Source organism: Tursiops truncatus, chromosome X (genome assembly GCF_011762595.2).
Source record: "Tursiops truncatus isolate mTurTru1 chromosome X, mTurTru1.mat.Y, whole genome shotgun sequence".
Lineage (NCBI taxonomy): Eukaryota > Metazoa > Chordata > Mammalia > Artiodactyla > Delphinidae > Tursiops > Tursiops truncatus.
In genome coordinates this window covers 85519319-85540578 of record NC_047055.1, presented here as the reverse complement: position 1 = coordinate 85540578, position 21260 = coordinate 85519319, and the positions used below count along the sequence as shown (strand labels likewise).

Here is a 21260-nt window from a genome sequence, read left to right as displayed (position 1 = left end):
CTGGGTCTGGGCCAGGTGTCATAATTCAGAACTGGTCAAAAGTCAGGAGCTCACCATTATCTTAGTGTAAAGTGTAATAGGTTTACATTTAGGGAAATTTCCAAAACCCACTGGAAATTAAGGATCAATGATATGAATGAGGCAACACAATTAGATGCCAAGAAGCTCCCAGTTATATCCGCACCCTCTGCTTTCCCAAACAAAACTCAGTGCCAGGGACAAGGGAGGGCTGGGGGCCAAATGATCAACTTGGAAAATCACCTACCTACCCCCAGCTCTTAGGTCCCATAGATCTGGAAGGAAGAAAGTGGACAGAGCCCTTTGTTTCTCAGCACTGGGGCTTTAAAACCTGAACTTCAACTCTGGGGAAAGGGTAGTGGATACAGCTGTGGAGTCATCACAGACCCAACTAGAGCTGAGTGGCTTTTCTGGGATATTACAAATTGGTGACCTTCCTCACCTATTTTCCTCAGAGACAAAAACTGTCTTAGCCCACCCACAATCACTTCAAGTCACTATCTGCTGTTCTGTGTTTTGCCATTTCTGATCATGTCTCTTTTCTCCTCATCAGACATTTACTAGGTTTGCTCCTAATAAAAAAATCCTGAGTGAGCCAGGAGCAGCCCTGTCATATTTAGGAAACATGGAATCCAAGGAAGCAGGCACCTGGATCAATAAAACTTTGATGCCACCATGCTTCCTATTCTTTCCTTGACATTTTGCTTCAGACTGGAAAGTGGTGGGGGTCTCTTGCAAATGGCCTTGAGCTTTTGTACAGGTCATGTCCTGAATAAGAAATATGGGCAGAAGAGCAATTTGCATTGAGTTCTGATGTCTACAAAGTGGTAAATTGGGCCTTTGAGGTTGCCGTGGAAACCCTATTTGCTTATGAAATAAAAGGGGTAAGTGCAGGGAGGGCAAAGTGATTCCAGGAATTTGATTAGAAACCCAGGCTAGTGGTACTTAGAGGAAGAAAGGGGAGGCTTCAAAACAACATCATCTCCATTTGTCTATTTTAGTACTTTTAAGAGATGATTGACTATTCTTGCAAATAAATATTAAAGTTGACTGGCCTATAATTTTTGCTTTTCTTTCTTGGCCAGTCTGCTCTCTCTTTGAAAGTTACACAGAATAAAATCAATGGCTGCCATTGGTTAGCACTCACTGGCAAAAACTCTGATGTACCTTGGGTAGTGAGTTACTTACAAGGCTGGCTTATTTCAGAGCAGAAAGTCAGACAGTCTTGACTTTGAGTCCTGGATCAACACTTAGTCTGTAACCCTGGGCAATCTGGTCCTCTCAACTGGTAAAAAGAAGACAGTAACGTCTATCTTATAGAGTTGGTTTTAGGATTTGAGAGACACTGTGATGATGATGATGATGATTACTATAATATTATTACTATTATTGACTGGATCAAAAAGAGACTGCAGTTGCATTTGTGAGAAACCTAGACAGGCTATTTGATTTCCATATTGAAAATACAGGAATGTACCAAGATACTCTGGATTGTGTAGAGGGCAGGTCAACCTCCAGACACACTCAAGCTAAATGCAGTAAATCTCTAAGGCATGCCAAAAACTTCACCTTTTTTTGAGCCAGTTCGTGGTCAATTTCCTCCTCTCCCAGGCCAATCTCTGCCATCTCGGGTTGGTCTTTCAACTTGTTCAGCAGCTCTGCTTTGGCCACAGAAATATTGTAATAAGCTGAATAAGAGGTAGGGATCCCTGGGGCACCGTGGGGAGGTGAGAAGTGCTGAAACTCTTGTCTGTGGAAACAAAAAATGACCATTTGAGCACCTCTGTTGACAGCCTGCTGACCTTTCTGCTTCCTAATTTCCTCATTTATAAAATGGGACCCTGCTTCACCAAGGAGTTATAAAATAAGGAAATAATGGATGGGGAGGCACTGTTCAAACATAAACAGGCCATGTGAAGGCTCTCTAGAAACCAAGTCAAGGCCAACTTTAAGAACTTAGAAGGCTATTTCTACATCCCTGACTTCCACAGCTGGGGGGACTTCTTTAGAGATCAATGGGTTTGGTCATTAACACCCCAATAAAATCCAGAAAAAACTAGAAGGCCCCTAAAGTTCCAGGCTTCTGATCATCAATGATTCCCCTTGGTTCAGGGTCCCAGTATATGGATCCCACGGGAGGGGCTAGGTGGTAGGGACATGTCTGAGACCTTAGCTATTTGTCCTCTAAGGCTGTTGGGCTCCATCCTACCCATCCTGGATGCCAGCCCAACCTGGCTCTATCTAGTCTGCTTGCTTATAAAGGCACTCCATGGCTTTCCTGGACACGCTCATCATTTCACCTTTCCTGGTGGTGCCACTCCTGCTTGAAATAACCCCTCCACTGCATCTCTCCCATAGCAAAGAGGTCACCTATGACCTCAGCAGTGGTCACCGTGTTGGAGGATGAGTTTAGCACCCCTGCCAGAGACTTTTTACAGCCCACCACATCTCTCATGAGCTCTTCTGAGATTGCCTGAGGTGGGGCAGGCCTTTGGCCTGAGAAGGGATAACACCTCTCAACTTCTGGCATATCCCCAATGGTCCCAGCCTCCTCCATGGTTGCAGAATGAAATGGGGGGAAATGGAACCAGTGGTGCCCAGGGGCTTGACAAGTGTAACAGCAGACCCTGTTGTCTTGGGTTCACTGAAGGCTGCGGGGTTGAGGTGCTGCTTCTCGGAGCCCCAGCCCATGAAAGAGAACTTCTCCTCAGGAAAGAAGTAGCTCTGGCTCCATGCTGGCTTAGGTTTGGACTCTTCTGCCATCAAAGCTTCTGGTCTGATGTGAGGAAAGAAATGAAATGCTTCAATGTTAGGGTTCAGTGATGGAGAGGCAAATAATTCCACCTATGGTTTATGTAAAGGGGAGACCCACCCCCACTATGTTCTTGTTGCCTACCAGCCATCCCTACCCTCCACCTGTCTGTGTCACTGCCCCTTCACTAACTTCTAGCTGTTTGAAAGGAAAAATAGGAGAAACTCATTAGTCATTTTTGCAGCTATTTGCAGCTCTTAGATAAAGGTCAAAAATAATGGGTAAAAGGCTCCACAGCTATTTACTGATTCATGCTATGCTGTCTCCTAATTCATCACACAAAAGAAATTTGGGCATGCCAATATTGCTCATCCTAGGTATTCATTTTACATGTAGGTTTTTAAGCTGATAGCACTGATAAAAGAGCACTACTAGCTAACATTCACATAGTTCTTACTATGCCCAGGAGCTGTACTAAGATATATATATGTGTGTGTGTGTGTGTGTGTGTGTGTGTGTGTGTGTGTGTGTGTAAATATAGACATAAAATGTAATGCTCATGACAACCATTTTATGGATAAGGAACATGAGGCACTGAGAGGTAAAGTGACTTTCCCGGGATCACGACAGTAAATGGCAGACCCGTGATTTAGACCTAGGTGACCTAACTCCAGAATCTGTGCTTTTAGCCACTATACTATACTGCCACAGGGTCAACTTGACATCACATAAAACCCTGCATGTAAGGAATTTTCTGGCTGGACTGTATCTATGTTAGCAGAGAAGAGAGAACATTCTGGAGGAAATATAAATGTATGAATTTAGGGAATTCCTACCTATAAGAAAAATATTTAGGGGCATGTGTGCGAGTTGAAAGTTAGAAAGTACTGAAAGAAAGCACAGAATTTTTTTTAAAAAAAGGATGTGGCTATCTGTCAATTATATCTCAATAAAACTGGAGAAAAATTTTGAAAAAGGATGTGCTAATTAGAGACTCAGTTCCCTAGCAGACATGGCCCTGTACTATATTATAGTGTATCATATCAGGCACTGTGTTCTAGGGCTCCTTTCCTCATACTCTCCATTAATAGGGCAGAGGTTATAGGAGATCTATGAGAACATAATTTGACCTTGATAATGAACTTTGTTGCAAAAATAAGATTCCTTCTCCAGAGCACTGAGAGAAAATGCATAGAGTCCATAAAGCAAACTATACCTGTAATTGAATCAGAGTTATCAGATTTAACCAATGCTCAATAATTCCACTCACCTGCTTCTACATGTATCCTGACATTTTGTAACTAAAGAGTATGTGGGTTACAGACTCTAGTTTAACGTGGCTGAAATTAGGATGTCTTTTTTTTTTTGCATTTTAGATTCAAAATATTACACATCTACTTGCCCTTAACACTACTTTCCCTTACAAAACCTTAAAGGCACTTCCTGCTGGGTAGAACCCTGTGCTCTCTGAGGGTCTGGAATAGGATCTTCTTGAGGAGCCCAGAGATCCTGGGGTGATGTAGTTGGCACAGTGAGCCAGACTATCTGGGTTCTGGCTACCTGTGATCTTCTGCAACTTAATTTATATCCCTGTGCCTCACTTTTCTCATCTAAAAACTGTAGGAAACTAATGGTATCTATTTCATAGGCTTGTTGTGAAGATTAAATCAGTCAATAAACAAATGTGCTTAGAACAATGCTTGGCACATAGTAAAGAGGCAAAAAATATTAGCTATGTCGGGAATGATGTTTTTCCTTAAATTTCCATCACTCAAAGAAGCATCTATAATTGACTTTTTGCAGCCACAAGCCAGGCTTGTATGCAAACAAATGTTTCCCCTTGCATCCCATAGTCATTAAGAAAAAAAAAAATCTGTGCAACAAGTTACAAGATCTCTAGTAATAGCAATTTCCTTCTCTCTGGACAAGGTGCCAAGATGAATGGAGGTACATAAAGGAGGAAGGACTAGGAGGCTGAAAGGGGTAAGCCTGGGGCCTGTAACTACTACCTCTGGTACACATTGCCTTCTAGGGGACAGGAGGTCTAAGTAAAGGCCTGGCTACTGCAGGAACCAGATCTCCCTAAGAGAGCCTGCCTAGGATGGCAAAAGAAGCATAGATTTTGGAGTAAGATCTGGCTTTGAGTCTTTTCTGTGTAATTCTGAGTTAGGTAGTCCCTTATTTTACTCAGCTTTAGTTTCCGCATCTGTCAAATGGGGATAGTAATGGCCCATAGGGCTGTTGGGAGAATTCAATGAAATAATAGATATAAAATGGCTAGCAGTGTCTGACACATATCAAATGCTTAATATGTGATCATTCATTCATTTATTCATTCTTTCTTCAGAAATATTAAGTGCCTACTATGTGCTAGGTTGCCTTCTCTTCTCTCTGCTGTGATAGGTAACAATCCACAGTCACTTTCCACAAATGTTTTCTAATTACAATAAGAATACCCCCCAGCTAGATGGGCAGCTTGAGAAGCAGCCACTAGGGATCTGACAAATTCTCATAGTGTCTGGGAGCCAGGCCCTGTAAGTGCTGTGCCTGTGGCACCTTAGGCTGGAAAACTTGTCAACTAGCTCCAGATAGCCAAGTAATGGATTTGTCCATCAGTAAAAGACACAATAACAAGGTACTTCTAATAGCAACAAGTCTCAGGCAAGTTCCTTCTGTAAAGGTATTTAAAGGAAGCACTGAAAGGATAGACACCTGCCCCTCATCCCCATCCCCAGCAGAGAGTCCGTGGAGCTCTCTGCAGGAGGATTGGCAGAGCCAAAAGCCAAAGCTCTTTTGTTTTGGAGCAAAGAGGACAACCACACATTGTGGGGCACGCCAGTGAGCATTGGCACAGTGAAGGGAACAGTTCTGTGGCCAGAGTACACTCCTTCTGCAGCCTCTCTGCCCAGACAGCTGACCCTGTCAACTACCACTTTTGGTACTACCATTTGCCCACTGAAGCAAATGCAAAGAGGCAGAGGAAACAAGGGTGGGGGTGATGGAGAAAGTGGAAGATGAAAAGAATGCCTTTGGCTGTTGTAAGGAATGGTCAGGGCATAAAGCATCCAACCCCAGGAACACCTTTGATGCTGGGGGTGGGGGAAGAGTTTAGAAGCTCAGACAGGTCCTAGAGCAGAGGCAGGTCAGGTTGTGAGCTGGCCTCTTGTTCTAGAGAGCAAGCAGCAGAAAAGGCAGAAAAGGACCTGAGCCAGGCTTCTGGAAAAGGCCACAAGGCAATAACGGTTTAATGCCTTATTGCTCAGGGGCCAGACACTGATGCATACCTTAAAGACAAACTAGAAAAAAATAAATATAGTACCTTGATAGTGATATTTAGGGATAAGAACATCAATGACATTTACTGAGTACCTACTATGTGCTAAGTATGGGGCTATGTCTTTTACGTGGATTATCCTCATATTCACAACAACCATGTATCATCATGCCCATTTTCCAGGTGAGAAAACTGAGGCTGGAAATAGTTTAATTGACCAGCCCAAGGTCACACAGCTGGCAAATGGTGAAGGTGGAATTCAAACTCATGCTGCCACCTCTTCAGGGACCTAACGTCTTTCATAAGCACTTACTTGGGGGAATCAGTGGTCTCCTGCTCTGATGTTCTCCAAAGCCCACCAATGCCATAATAGCAAGGGGGCAGAGCCTTCTCAGCTTGAGATCCCAAATGGCCCCTTACTGGAGGCAGGAAATTGCTGGAATGGAGAGCAAAGGACTCTTGCTCTGCTGGAAGGCTTTGTGAGCCCTGCCTTGAAGCCTCCAGGTGGCCAAAGCCCAGGGGTTGGGGCTGCTCCAGGACCTCCTCAGGATTGAGGGCACTGGAACCAGTGGTTTCTGAACTGAAATACTGGGGTGGCAGCTCTTCCTCCTCCCCCTCCTCCTCCACCCCCTCTTCCTCTTCTTCCTCTTCCTCCTCCTCTTCCTCCTCCTCTCGCTGCTGCTTTTGCTGCTTCTGCTGCTGTTGCTGCTGCTGCTGGGCTGCACGAAAGAGCCTGTACTTCTCCCAGTTGGGAGGAGGAGGGCGAGGAGGAGGAAAGGCCTTCTTCCTGGCACCCAGAGGATCTGGCTGGATCTCAACAACTTTGGTAAAGAGCTCCTTCCTATGCTGCCCCCAGGCCCGGGAGCTCTGAGGATCCAAGCTGATGTGGCTCTCTGAGAAGGCCCGGCCCCGCAGTGGGCGGGGCATGGAGGCTAGGGAGCTCTCCTCTTCATAAACGGAGGTTTCCTCTGGTTTTTTTGAGGAGTGCTTGAAGTCTCCAAGGAGGTCAAGAGAAGAGATTGCTCGGTAGCTTGACAAGTCCAGTGCTGGGTTCTCAAAGCAAGGATGGAAGGGGGTTGCCCATGAAAAGCTAGCCTTGGAATGAGCCATTTCCCTGCAAAACAGCAGATAAAGGTTGTATAAAGCAAGCACGTTGCAGATGGTCCCATAATTTTGGAAAACATCATTTATGTAAAATTTAAAACAGCCGCAAAACAATATAATATAGGTAGTAAGTGTAGTAATAATAATATATGCTATATAATACTGATAGCTAACACTTACTGAGTGCATACTAAGTGCCAGACACTGTTTTAAGTGCTTTCCATGTCTTAACTTATTTAATGCTCACAATAACCATAGGAAGTAGCTATTATTATTGTCCTGATTTTGTATCTGGGGAAACTGAGGCATGGGCAGGTTAAGTCATTGCTCAGGGTCATAAAGCTGGTAAGTGGCAGAGCTAGGATTTGAACATGGAGAGTCTAACTTCAAAGTCTGGATATACACACCACCCCACACAAATGTGCTGTGTTCTGGGGCTTGCAAGTGTGGTTATCCTGCTACATCTGTTGTTTTTGTTTTGTTTTTAATTATGAAACATTTCAAATGTTTAAAAACATACAGAGATTGTTATAATAAATATTCATGTTCCCACCTACTGCCCACAATTAGCACATTTTAATACTTTACCACCTATGCTTCATGAATTTTTAAATATCCTTTGTTTCACTCCCCACTTCTATTCCCCTGCTGCCTCTCTACATGCAAGCTATATCATGAATTTGGCATGTATACTTTCTGTCCATGTTCTTATACTTGTACCAAAAAACATCGAGCAGGCCATTCACAAATATCTGCTATTTTGGATTTAAAATATATCCTTCTAATGCAATTCCAATCCGAATTCTCACCAGGACTTTTAACTATAGAATTTTTGTGTTAACTTGCAAAATAAAGCAGGATATGGTAGTCCCCATTTGTCCACTGTTTCACTTTCCAAGGTTTCAGCTACCTGTAGTCAACCACAGTCCAAAAAATAGTAAATGAAAAATTCCCAAAATAAACAATTCATAAGTTTTGAAGTGCACACTATTCTGAGTAGTGTGATGAAATCTCCCGCCGTCCTGCTCCATCCTTCCCAGGACTTAAATCATCCCTTTGTCCAGCGGATCCCACCCATTAGTCACTTAGTAGCTGTCTTAGGTTATCAGATGGACTGTCACAGTGTCACAGTGCTTGTGTTCAAGTAAGCCTTATTTTACTTAATAATGGCCCCAAGGCCTAAGAGTAGAGATGCTGGCAATTTAGATCTGCCAAAGAGAAGCCGTAAAGTGCTTCCTTTAAGTGAAAAGGTGAACGTTCTTGACTTAATAAGGAAAGGGAAAAAATCATATGCTGAGGTTGCTAAGATCTATGGTAAGAACGAATCTTGTATCCATCAAATCATGAAGAAGGAAAAAGAAATTCGTGCCTGCTGTCATATCTCAAACTGCAAAAGTTACAGCCAGAGTGCATGACATGGGCTTAGGTAAGATGGAAAGGCATTAAATTTGTGGATGGAAGACATGAACAGAAAGCATGTTCTGACTGACAGCAATGTGTTGCGCCAGAAAACATGGAGCCTATACGAAGACTTCAGCAAGGGATCCCCTGAAACAAGTGACTTCAGCCATTTACTGCAAGTAAGAGATGGTTACAAAGATTTAGGAATAGGTTTGGACTGAAAAACAGGAAAGTTACTGGAAAGGCTGCATCTGTCAATGAAGAAGCCACTGCCACATTTCTGGCAGAGTTGAGGAAGTTGATCAAGGAGAGAGACAGAATTCATATAACTTTTATTACAGTATATTGTTATAATGTTCTATTATATTATTAGTTATTACTGTTAATCTCTTACTCTACCTAATTCACAAATTAAACTTTATCATCAGTATGTATGTATTTAAAAGAAACATAGTATATATAGGGTTCAGTACTATCTGTGGTTTCAGGCATCCACTGGGGGTCTTGGAATATATCTCCCACAGATACATGGGGACTACTGTATAATAAAAAACATATTTTGCTACAGAAGAAATAGGGGGTAAGTAAGGTATAAAGCATAATATAAAGCAATTATAATTAAAACTGTTTTACTGACTAATAGAACATAATTGAAAGTCCAGAAACATATCAAACTATTTATAAAAATGTCATATATAATTCACCTTCCATAACAAGAAGATAAAGATTATTTAATAGATATTTTTGAGACAATTGCAGAGCAGTATTATTTGGAGCTGCACCATATATTATATACCAAAATAAATTTCAGATTCAAGAGTTCAGGGTGTGTGTGCGTGTGTGTGTGTGTATAAAATTTTAATATGTGTTATATGTGTATATATGTATATATATATTACATAGTTATAAGAAAAAACTATCAGAAAGCTTAAAAACTATGACTTGTGAGGTGAAATAAGACTCTCATCTCATAAGTAATAGAAAAGTATATGCAAGGAAAACAAGTCCAAGTTTAGTTAAATATGTATAAGAGTTAAACTTCTGTATAATAAAGAGGGACCAAAGCAAAGGACATCTCTTTAATCTCTGAGTTTAAAGAGTTAAGCCCTCTAAGCCAGAAGATCTGGTTTCCTGCTATAGTCTGTGAGCAATCAGCATCATGCTAAGTACTGCCTAGTGACAGGAAATTCCAGCAGTTCAATTAAATCATCAGACAGAATATCCATTCAGTAGTCACAATGAAGACTGAGAATATTTCCTCAAAAAATAATAATACACATAATGGTGGCCCAGGTCAGATAGAATGGAAAGCAAAGTCTCCTTCATTCCCCTCATCTGCAGTCCCCATCCTGGCTAGCTCATCCCTCATGTGGATCAGAAATTCATAGCCACACATCCCCATTCTCTTCTCATTTGGACCTTAGCCCACCTATAGCTCCTTAAGATTATAATAATTCCTTGTGTACAGACTGTTCCACCTGGCATTTCCCCCCTCAGGAAACAAACAAACAAGGTGGTGAGTGGGAAGTAATAGGATGATAAATGCTATCAGGCACAGAGGCCTTTCCTGACCACCTTATCTAAAGTAGAGACAACTTATCCTTAATTATCATTTTTCTGTTTTGCCTTTCTCAGAGCATACACCCCCACAAGGGCAGAGATCTTGTGTGTCTCATTCATCTGGTACCTACTGCCTGGCACATAGTAGGCATTCCATAAATATTTAATAACTGAGCTAATTCCCAAAAAAAACCCCAAGGACCATGATACTCATATCATAAAAAAAGTTGAATTAAAGGGAAAAAGCAATAAACAAGACAAAGAAGGGCACTATAATATTAATGATTAGAAAACACAATTAAGATCTAATTACCCTGAATCTTTATGTACCAAATAACATAGCATCAAAATTCATAAAGCAAATATATAGAAAATGCAAAGGTAGAAAAAGCAGAAACAAAATATAAGACTTTTTCAGCTGATGACAAAACTGTATCCAGTCACAATAAAATAACACTAGAAATTAATAGCAAAATGAAAAACAAATACTTCTAGCACACAGAAAATAAAAGGGAGAAAATATCCCCCACTCTAGTCAAAGAGGAGATCTAATCTAAAATTGTAGACTACCTACAAATAACAACAATGAAAATATCAGAAGAGGATGTGGTTGATTAAAACAATGATTAAAGGAAAATTGATAGTCTTAAATACTTATATTAATACATAAAAACAAATTAAAACAAATGAATTATGCTTTCAACAAAAGAAGTTAAGAGCCACAAAAATAGACCTAAGCAAAGCAGAAATAAAACTAATGGCAGAAATTAATACACTAGAAAACAAATAATAGAACTAATAATTAAAGCCAAAAGCTTTCTTCAAAAGAAAATATAAAACCATAAAACAGATAAACCTCTTGCTAATCTAATTAAAAATCCTAAATGCACAAAATTAGAAATGGAGAAATAACCACAGTTACAAAGTAAATGAAAAGAGTAAGAGAACACTTTGCTCTACTCTATGAAAACAGATTTGAAAACTTAGTTTTCTAGGAAAACATAATTACCAAAACTAATTGCAGAAGAACGAAAATATCTAAACCACAGGTTATCATAGGAAAAAATTTGATAAATTTGACCAAAAAAAAACAGCACACTCCCATGATCTTGTGTTAATTCTACCAACCTTCAAGTAACAGACAACCTCAATGCTATTTACACTTTCTAGATTCTGGAATCTAGAGAACAGGGGGAGAAGAAAAGAATCCTGCATAACATCAATACCAAAACCTAGCAACTAGAACATACATAAAGGAAAACCAGAGACCATTCTCATCGAAGAATACTAATGCAAAACTCACCGTTTTTTGCATTTAAAAACATAAATATTAGAACATTAGTAGATATAAGTAATTTATTAATAAACTACCAACATATATTAAAGGTGAATGCTCAAAACAATTCTTTCTGAGAAGGGTGCATGATCCAAAAAGTTGGAAACCATTGGTCTGAGGCAGTTGTTCCTAATCGAAGTGGCTCTTAATTGGAATTACCTGAAGATGTTGTTTAAAATACAAATTCCTCGGCTCCACATCTATCAATAGAAATTGAGATTTAGTACCTTGTGGTGGAGCCCAGGAATCTACATTTTAAACAATTTCCCGAAGGGATTCTAATACCAGTGGTTCAGGGATCATACTATGGAAACAAAGGTCCAGGGTGAAAAAGATGGGAGTGTTGTGGTTTGGAGGTAGAGGTTTGGGGATAGAGTTATTTGTTCCAGTTAGGCTGGTTTCCAATCTGTACAGTATGTGTCCCACCCCTCAGCACACACATTCCTACCTTCTGTCCTTGCCTCTCCTGTTCTTCCCCACCTTCATCTCAAATCTAGATCTTATGAGATGCAGGTGGTGAAAGCAACGTCTCCAAAGGCTCAAGTTGGGCCAATGTCCTGCAGCCGTGGTGAGAAAAACCCTGCTCCATGATAGTCATCAAATTTACCACTCTTTCCTTGCCAGGGCACAGGAAAGGCAACAGAGCAGAGCACAAAGAACACAGTGTTAGAAAGACTTGGGTCTGAATTTCAGTAAAATTTAAAAATCTGCCTCCAGAACCCAAAAGCTGCATGACCTTGAGGAAAGTATTTAATTTACCTCAGTTTCAGTAAAATATCTATCTTAACAAACCTGCTGTGAGGATTGACCATATAAAATAAAAAGGACCTAGCAATGATGCTGGGTACATGGAAAAGTGATTAATAAATGACAGAACTATGCTTATTATTAGAGTGAAGTCCTTAGGGCCACTGCATATGGTTGTGCAAACTGTGCAGTGTACAGCCTTCACTGCTGTATGCTTCAGCCCTGCTCCTTGTTCCCATCAAGGGAGTTGAACTGCACTGTCCCCTGGTTAATGTTCAGCCCTACTCAATAGCCAAGAAACCAAGAGTCCTGGAGTCCCAGCTCAGCTACATGGCTGCCGAGCCAGGAGGCCCTAGATAACCAAGGATTTTAATCCTAGGCTCATTCACTCACTCTTCTCATCTACTAAAAGGGAGAGAGAATAAAAGGCAAGTTTAGGCTTAAAAGCAGTGTGACGATCAACAAGACTAGATATTCTATGTTGTCTTGTTTACGTACGAATCACTTATGTCAGCATTACAGAATTTACCTTTAAGTAGCCAACTCCAGAACCAGTTGGAAGAAAAGAGCACACCCTTCTAGGGACATTTGGTGCCCCGATTTATGGCACTGTGACACTATCCTGAGGCACTAGGCTCTAGCAAGGCAACCTGGAAATTGCTATTCTCTGCATCAATCCTAATTTCAAAAGCACTGCTCTCCCACTGACACAGCTTGTGTAAGGGCAGCCTGAACCTTGCAGAGTCATTTACATCAAGGGAGCAGAACTAGGCAAGACTCCAGAAAAGGGGAAGCACTGCCCTCGATGGGACCAGCTGGGCCAATGTGTGTACAAGTCATCCAAGCTGTCATTCAGTATTACACTGTGCAAGGTGACCAGATCTCAGGGGAGCAAAACCCGTAGCCCTTGCTTTCCAGGCACTAATAGCTGAAGCAGACTGGTGAATGGGAGGCTTGCATTGAAGTGTGTCAGGCTCAGGCCAAGGATATTGGTCTCTAGAGGCCCTAGTTTCAAAGGGCTCAAGCCACCTATATGCACAGAAATCTAAATCTACAACTCTTCTTTGGGATGAAGTAATGATTCTTCCCTAGAGTGGAGGATAAGGAGCTAAATTAAGGGAAAAGAACTATGGTTTCTTACATCTTACTTACTATGTGTCACACACTTTTGTAGGCACTTTCATGCAGGTATTTCTATTAATCTTCACACCAGCTCATTGAAGTAATTACCATTTTTGCCAGTTTGCAGGTGAGGATCCTGAGGCTTAGAGAGTGTCATTAATTTTCCCAGCTAGTAAGAAGTAGTAGTGTCCAGACTGGAACTTGCCTTATCTGGCTCCAAGGGAAATCCCACTGAAGCAAGGACTCCTGAGTTAAGGCAAAAGGTACTTGCACTACATTCATCCCCAAGGTGTTCTCAAAGACTTTAACTCCTTGCTGAAGAGAGGGGAGGGAGCATGAAAGCTAAGTCTGAGAAAGGGCTTTGTTGACACCAGCAAGGAGCCTACATCTCAAAAACAAAAGCAAATCGTGTGCCAAGTTCTGGGCTGTTCTTCTCTTTTCCTCTTGGCACAGGCTGCCTGTTCTTCTGATGAATAGATTTTCCCCTTTTGTTACTATCTTTTTTTTGGGGGGGAGGGGCTCATAGTAATTGAAAATGAAAACCAGTATTTTCAGAGACTGAAAAATCTCCTCCCGCCTCCTCCTTAGGCCTTTTGAAGTTTTCTTGTTTGGAATTTTTATTTTTAACCTCACCACAATAGCTTGGCATTCCAGGATCTCAGCAGCAAGAGTGCACAGTCCCAGCCCCTCTCCCCTTCCCCTTTCCCCAGCAGCCAAAAGATAAGACTGCTCCAAGAGAAACAGCCACTCCCAGCTTATTGCTGAAGGAAATATTTACAAGATCCAGGAAGTGAGATACAAGGAGGCTACACAGGGAGGGGAGAAGGGCCCAGAGAGCTTGTTGTTGCCACGCTTCTCTGCCTCTGGGGCCTCAGAACTTCAAGCAAGGAACAATTAGTCTGGCAACAGCAAATACAAGTGGCAGGACTCATTCTGAGCCTTCTACAGCCCCCAGGAGCCTGCTGCAAAGTGTCCTTTGAAGAAATCAGAGAAGTCCTTGCTATACTGGGGCTGTCCTGGGTGAAGCTTAGATTCGTCTCTCCAATGACTCCAACTTGGAGTTTCCAAGAAGGTCTTTCCATTACTCCTCTGAACCCTACATAGTGTCACAGACATGCTGCTAAGGGATGGTAATGACCACTCTTGTTTACTCAGAGTCCACCATGTGTCAGGCACAGCACTGGACAGTTAACAGACTCCATCTCGTTTCACCCTGAAGACAATCTTCCAGCCTGAGTATTCTCTTGCCCATGTTAGAAATGAGACTCAGGGAGGTTAAACAACTGAGGGAACATAAAGAGAATAAGCAGCCAGGAGAAGTTACAGCTAAGGTCCATCTGACTCCAATGCCCGTGCTTTTGCCAGCACAACATGCTGCCTCTTCAGCATTCTCATAACCTTCTCAAGAGATTTAATAAAAGACATTTTAGCAGCACGTAACACACTGTGGAGGGGCCTGGAGGGTTTGATATCCATGAGAACAATTTAATGGAGGATCAGGCTGGCCGAGGTTATTGAGGCTCTATTCTCTAATAGGCAGTGGTTCTGAAACTTGAACATGCATCAGAATCACCTGGAAGGCTTATTAAAACACAGTTGGCTTAGTCCTACCCCCAGAATTTCTAATTTGGTAGGTCTGGGGCAGAGTGGAGAATTTTTATTTCTAACAATTCCCAGGATGATGATGGTATTGCTGGTCCCAGATCACACTTTGAGATCCACTGCTCTAAACAGTCATTATCTACCAGGTTCCCAACTCACCAGGGTATCTTAAGAGGTATAAAGCCATTAAAAAAAACTCTCAAGGAGTTCCCTGGTGGCGCAGTGGTTAAGAATCCGCCTGCCAATGCAGGGGAAACGGGTTCGAGCCCTGGTCCGGGAAGATCCCACATGCTGCAGAGCAACTAAGCCCACGCGCCACAACTACTGAGCCTGCGCTCTAGAGACCGTGAGCCACAACTGCTGAGCCCGTGTGCTGCAACTACTGAAGCCTGTGTGCCTAGAGCCCATGCTCTGCAACAAGAGAAGCCACTGCAATGAGAAGAATGAGAAGCCCACACACCGCAAGGAAGAGTAGCCCCCACTCACTGCAACTAGAGAAAGCTCATGCACAGCAACAAAGACCCAATGCAGCCAAAAAAAAAAAAAAAGCTCTCAAAACGAAATGCATTTTAATTAACTATATACATATCACCCATGTAACAAGTGCGAGAAGATTTATAAAATAAAATAATGGGAGGTCCATAAAGCTCTGGGAATCCTGATGCTATTTAAGGAAATTCGGTGCCCCACAATCATTAAACAATGGATGTGCCAGGGGAAGAGAGCATTTTTTGTATATTTAAGTCCTCATATATACCAGATGTTAATGTACTAAATTTCGAAGACCTAAAATACAGTGGAATAGACTTAACACCAAAGTTATAAAGAACATGATTTTATCTCAGTTTAAAAGGTATTCTGGGTGCTCAATTATGAGTGACAATTATCATAGAGTAGTTCTTTGGCACGAACATATTTAACATTCGAGGTTTTAACCCTTTGAGAGTAGCCCTAAAGATCCATGAAGTGTAATAACTGGTCATTTTGCAAAGGGTATGAAGTTGACTTGCAAGGCCTCACAATACTGCTTTGTAGGGCAAGTCACCAAGCAAAGGAGGGAGCCTAGTCAACCACTTGGCATTCCCATCTCAATGTGGTTTGATAGGTCTCTATTTGTTAACAAGGTACATAGGTGTGGAGTAACCATGGTAGAGAGAATATGTGCTTCTCTGTGAATAATGGCACTGAAATGCAAACTATTTGCAAACTAGTGCTGATGATGGAAGTGAAGAGAAATGTAATGGTCTTGAGAAAGTAATGGTTCTGAGTCAGATAATAAAATGTTCATTAGTGGGGGTGGAGAGGTTCTATGTTGTAATAATGGTGACAAATTTGAAGATTCACAAATGTCTGGTGATGTACCCCCTCAGAAGTGTCAAGTTCTCACAGATTTAGATAAGCAGAAGTGCTGGTTGATGGAGAATTCTAGCAAAACAAATTCTAGCTAACAGAGAGATCAAGCATGTCCGGTAAGTAAGAGTCTGTCATTGGTATGGGGATTTTTCTAAAGCCCTTGATCTTTAACTTTGCAGGCCTAAATCAAACCAATGTGGGCTGCCTCTTCTTCAGATTTTCTTTTTTATTATGAATTCCAGCAACTTGACATGTACCCCAAGAACACCATGTGCATTCAACTCCAGCTATTTACATTTTACCAGATGATTTTCTGAATCTTCTTTGTGCAAGGCTACTATCAGATTCAACATGTGAGTTTAGAATTTAGCATTTTTTGTTGTTAATACTATTACAAATACCCATTTCTGTATAAGACCCAATATTTGTATACCTGTCACTGTTAATGGCTATATTCTATTCCATCATGATGATATATTAGATTAGTAAATATTTTCCATGATTATAAATAGCACTACTTTAAATATCTTTAAAAAATTATTTTTTTCCTTTTTAGGTTATTTCCTTGGGGGTATGCTGGATCAAGGAGTATGTACAAACAGTTTTGTAACTCTTGTCACATATTTCTAGACTGTCTTTTAGGAAAACTGAACCAATTTATACTGCCCCCCAAAACACATACTGTTTCCTTAAGTCTTGTCAAGATAGGGTTTTGTAATTTCTATTTATAATTTCCATTAATTGTTGATAATTTAATAAGCAGGTTGTGAAACCTTGATGTTGTTTTTATTTGCACTTCTTTAATTGGTAGAGAGGTTGTACTTTTCCAGGCAGTGATTTTACTGCCTTTATTTCCTCATGTGTAAATTGGCTGTTCATTTTCCTTGCCCTTTTATGAAGCTGAATTTGAAAGCCGACCTCCTATATCTGTATCCATTCTTTACATTTTTCGGACAGTCAACTGTTATCTGTGATGCTGACCCCAGACATTTTCCTCATTCTGCTATTTAGCTTTTTATTACATTTTGTTGTACAAAGGTTTCTTCCGCCAACTTTTAAATATTTGAAACCATCCATCTTGTCTCTGATGATATCCTCCGTTTAACAGGCACAAATTTATCTTCCATCCGTAGCTGGAGTGAATATGCTGTTCAACTGGTCTGCTTTCTGAAATTTACTACAGAGTATTCTACGCACTGTGGCTCTAAGTTAATTATTCTCCATATTGATACCTACAGTTCCCAACATTTATTGAAGACAGATGATTGCTTTCCAAAGTTCACGGTTGCATCCAGTGTGCTCTATAGTCTTAGTATCTGTTCCTAGAATCTCTCTTTTTTATTTAATTTCACTGTGTGACTTTTTTTCAACCCACTATCATATGGTTTTAATGACTGTCACTTTATGACAGACTTTAAAATCTGATAGGGTAAGTCTACCACCATTAGCTTTTTTTTTTAAACATCTTTATTAGAGTATAATTGCTTTACAATGGTGTGTTAGTTTCTGCTGTATAACAAAGTGAATCAGCTATACATAAACACATATCCCCATATCTCCTCCCTCTTGTGTCTCCCTCCCACCCTCCATATCCCACCCCTCTAGGTGGACACAAAGCACTGAGCTGATATCCCTGTGCTATGCTGCTGCTTACCACTAGCTATCTATTCTACATTTGGTAGTGGATATATGTCCATGCCACTCTCTCACTTAGTCCCAGCTTGCCCTTCCCCCTCCCCGTGTCCTCAAGTCCATTCTCTACGTCTGCAACTTTATACCTGTTCTGTTCTTCAGAAACAGTTTTTTTTTAGATTCCATATATATGTGTTAGCATATGGTACTTGTTTTCTCTCTCTGACTTACTTCACTCTGTATGACAGTCTCTAGGTCCATCCACCTCACTACAAATAACTCAATTTCGTTTCTTTTTATGGCTGAGTAATACTCCACTGTATATATGTGTCACATCTTCTTTATCCATTCATCTGTCAATGGACACTTAGATTGCTTCCATGTCCTGGCTATTGTAAATAGAGCTGCAATGAACATTTTGGTACACGACTCTTTTTGAATTATGGTTTTCTCAGGGTATATGCCCGGTAGTGGGATTGCTGGGTCATATGGTAGTTCTATTTGTAGTTTTTTAAGGAACCTCCATACTCTTCTCCATAATGGCTGTATCAATTTACATTCCCACCAACAGTGCAAGAGGGTTCCCTTTTCTCCACACCCTCTCCAGCATTTGTTTCTAGATTTTTTGATGATGGCCATTCTGACTGGTGTGAGGTGATAACCTCATTGGAGTTTTGATTTGCATTTCTCTAATGATTAGTGATGTTGAGCATCTTTTCATGTGTTTGTTGACAATCTGTATATCTTCTTTGGAGAAAGGTCTATTTAGGTCTTCTGCCCATTTTTCGATTAGGTTGTTTTTTTTTTTGATATTGAGCTGCATGAGCTGCCTGTATATTTTGGAGATTAATCCTTTGTCCATTGATTCATGTGCAAATATTTTCTCCCATTCTGAGGGTCGTCTGTTCGTCTTGTTTAGGGTTTCCTTTGCTGTGCAAAAGCTTTTAAGTTTCATTAGGTCCCATTTGTTTATTTTTGTTTTTACTTCCATTTCTCTAGGAGGTGGATCAAAAAGGATCTTGCTGTGATTTATATCACAGAGTGTTCTGCCTCTGGTTTCCACTAAGAGTTTTATAGTATCTGGCCTTACGTTTAGGTCTTTAATCCATTTTCAGTTTATTTTTGTGTATGGTGTTAAGGAGTGTTCTAATTTCATTCTTTTCCATGTAGCTGTCCAGTTTTCCCAGCATCACTTATTGAAGAGACTGTCTTTTCTCCACTGTATATCCTTGCCTCCTTTGTCATAGATTAGTTGACCATAGGTGCATGGGTTTATCTCTGGGCTTTGTATCCTGTTCCATTGATCTATATTTCTGTTTTTGTGCCAGTACCATATTGTCTTGATTACTGTGGCTTTGTAGTATAGGCTGAAGTCAGGGCATTTGGTTCCTCCAGCTCCGTTTGTTTCCCTCAAGACTGCTTTGGCTATTTGGGGTCTTTTGTGTCTCCATACAAATTTTAAGATTTTTTTGTTCTAGTTCTGTAAAAAATGCCATTGATAGTTTGATAGGGGTTGCATTGAATCTTTAGATTGCTTTGAGTAGTATAGTCATTTTCACAATGTCGATTCTTCCAATCCAAGAACATAGTATATCTCTCCATCTGTTTGTATCATCTTTAATTTCTTTCATCAGTGTCTTATAGTTTTCTGCATACAGGTCTTTTGTCTCCTTAGGTAGGTTTATTCCTAGGTATTTTATTCTTTTTTTTGCAGTGGTAAATGGGAGTGTTTCCTTAATTTCTCTTTCAGATGTTTCATCATTAGTGTATAGGAATGCAAGAGATTTCTGTGCATTAATTTGGTGTCCTGCTACTTTACCAAATTCATTGATTAGCTCTCGCAGTTTTCTGGTAGCATCTTTGGGATTCTGTTTGTATTGTATCATGTCATCTGCAAACAGTGACGGTTTTACTCCTTTTCCGATTTGGATTCCTTTTTTCTTTTTCTTCTCTGATTGCTGTGGCTAAAACTTCCAAAGCTATATTGAATAATAGTGGTGAGAGTGGGCAAGCTGAGTTGTCTTGTTTCTGATCTTAGTGGAAATTGTTTCAGTTTTTCACCATTGAGGATGATGTTTGCTGAACCACCATTACCTTTTTAAATAAATGTATTCTTTGGTCTTCCTGCCCACTTATTCTTTCAGATAAATTTTACAGTGAATTTGATAAGTTCTACAAAGTATACCACAGTGACTCTAATTGGTAGTGCATTACATCTATATATTATTAACTTAGGGAGTATTGTAATCATTACTATATTAGTCTTCCCAAATTGAAGCAGAGTATAGCTATGCATTTATTCATGTCTTTATTTCTCCCATTAGAGTTTTATAATTTTCCTTGAATAGGTTTTGTGTGCCCACGATTAAATTAATACCCAAGTATTTAAATTCACTTTGTCACACTCTTTGACAAATCCTTTCATGCCTCTGAAGGTTGCATTCTTCTTAGCTGGTAAAGCCTTCTTGAAAAGTGTACTATTCCTAATGAAATGAGATTCAATTCTGAATTATCCGTTTTCTTTTACTCAACTGCCAAATAGGAAATGTGTACTGGATATTCCACACTCTGCTCATGATGTGGTATGTTAAAAAGAAGGAAGAGAGCCCTAGGCTGTGAACTGAAAAACCTGGGTAGTAGTCTAGTTTTGTCACGTAGTTGCTGTATAATCCCAGAAGTAATGGGCTCTAGAGTCAGATACCTGTTTGACCTTGGGCAAGTGACTTTAATCTATCTGTGAGTAAGTTTCCTCATCTGTAAAACTGGGTCAATAAATGGTAACTATCTCATAGGGTCATGATTAGTAATAAATAAAATAATTCATGTGAAATGCTTAGAGCAGTGCCTGATACCCAATAAACACTTAATAAATGTTAGCTATTATACCTTTTGTGGTTGTTGTTTTTAATAATAGTATAATAATACCTTTCCTGAGTCTCAGCTTCCTTATCAGTCAAATGGGAAAAATAAGGCTTCACAGAGTTTCTTTGAGGATTAACTGTGGTTTTATATATATACATATATATATATATATATATATATATATATAAACACTCTACACATTCGAAAGGTCTGTGCAAAGTAGAAAAATGGAAGTGATCACAGGAGGCAATTATAAGTATGGAAAACCAAATGAGATAATCTAGGAAATAATTTCTTTGGGCTTTTAAATGCTTCACATTTATGTAGCTTTTTCTCCCAGCAGATCTACTCACCAATGTTTTTTTCCCTCCTGCTAATATCAAAATGTGTTTGCATTCTCTGCATGCAAACTAAATAACTGTGGAGGGAGACAACCAAGAGTGTAACTACCTGGAATTAAAATTCGTTGCAGGCTTCCAGGCAGAGAATGGCTCAAG

General features: G+C 40.3%; 1 protein-coding gene across 10 annotated transcripts in view; it reads right to left on the bottom strand.

Annotated features, from left to right (window-relative positions):
* SHROOM4 (shroom family member 4) overlaps positions 1-21260 on the bottom strand; it is a 212165-nt gene that overhangs the window by 4439 nt on the left and 186466 nt on the right. For 9 of the 10 annotated variants that reach the window (XM_073799439.1, XM_033849380.2, XM_033849381.2 and 6 more), the window contains 3 exons: positions 6358-7158; positions 2645-2794; positions 1588-1768 (listed from right to left, as the gene is read on the bottom strand). In XM_073799439.1, coding sequence (XP_073655540.1) covers positions 1588-1768; positions 2645-2794; positions 6358-7158 — 1132 coding nt within the window. The remainder of the gene's footprint in view (positions 1-1587; positions 1769-2644; positions 2795-6357; positions 7159-21260) is intronic. The other variant, XM_033849382.2, reaches the window with a different exon arrangement.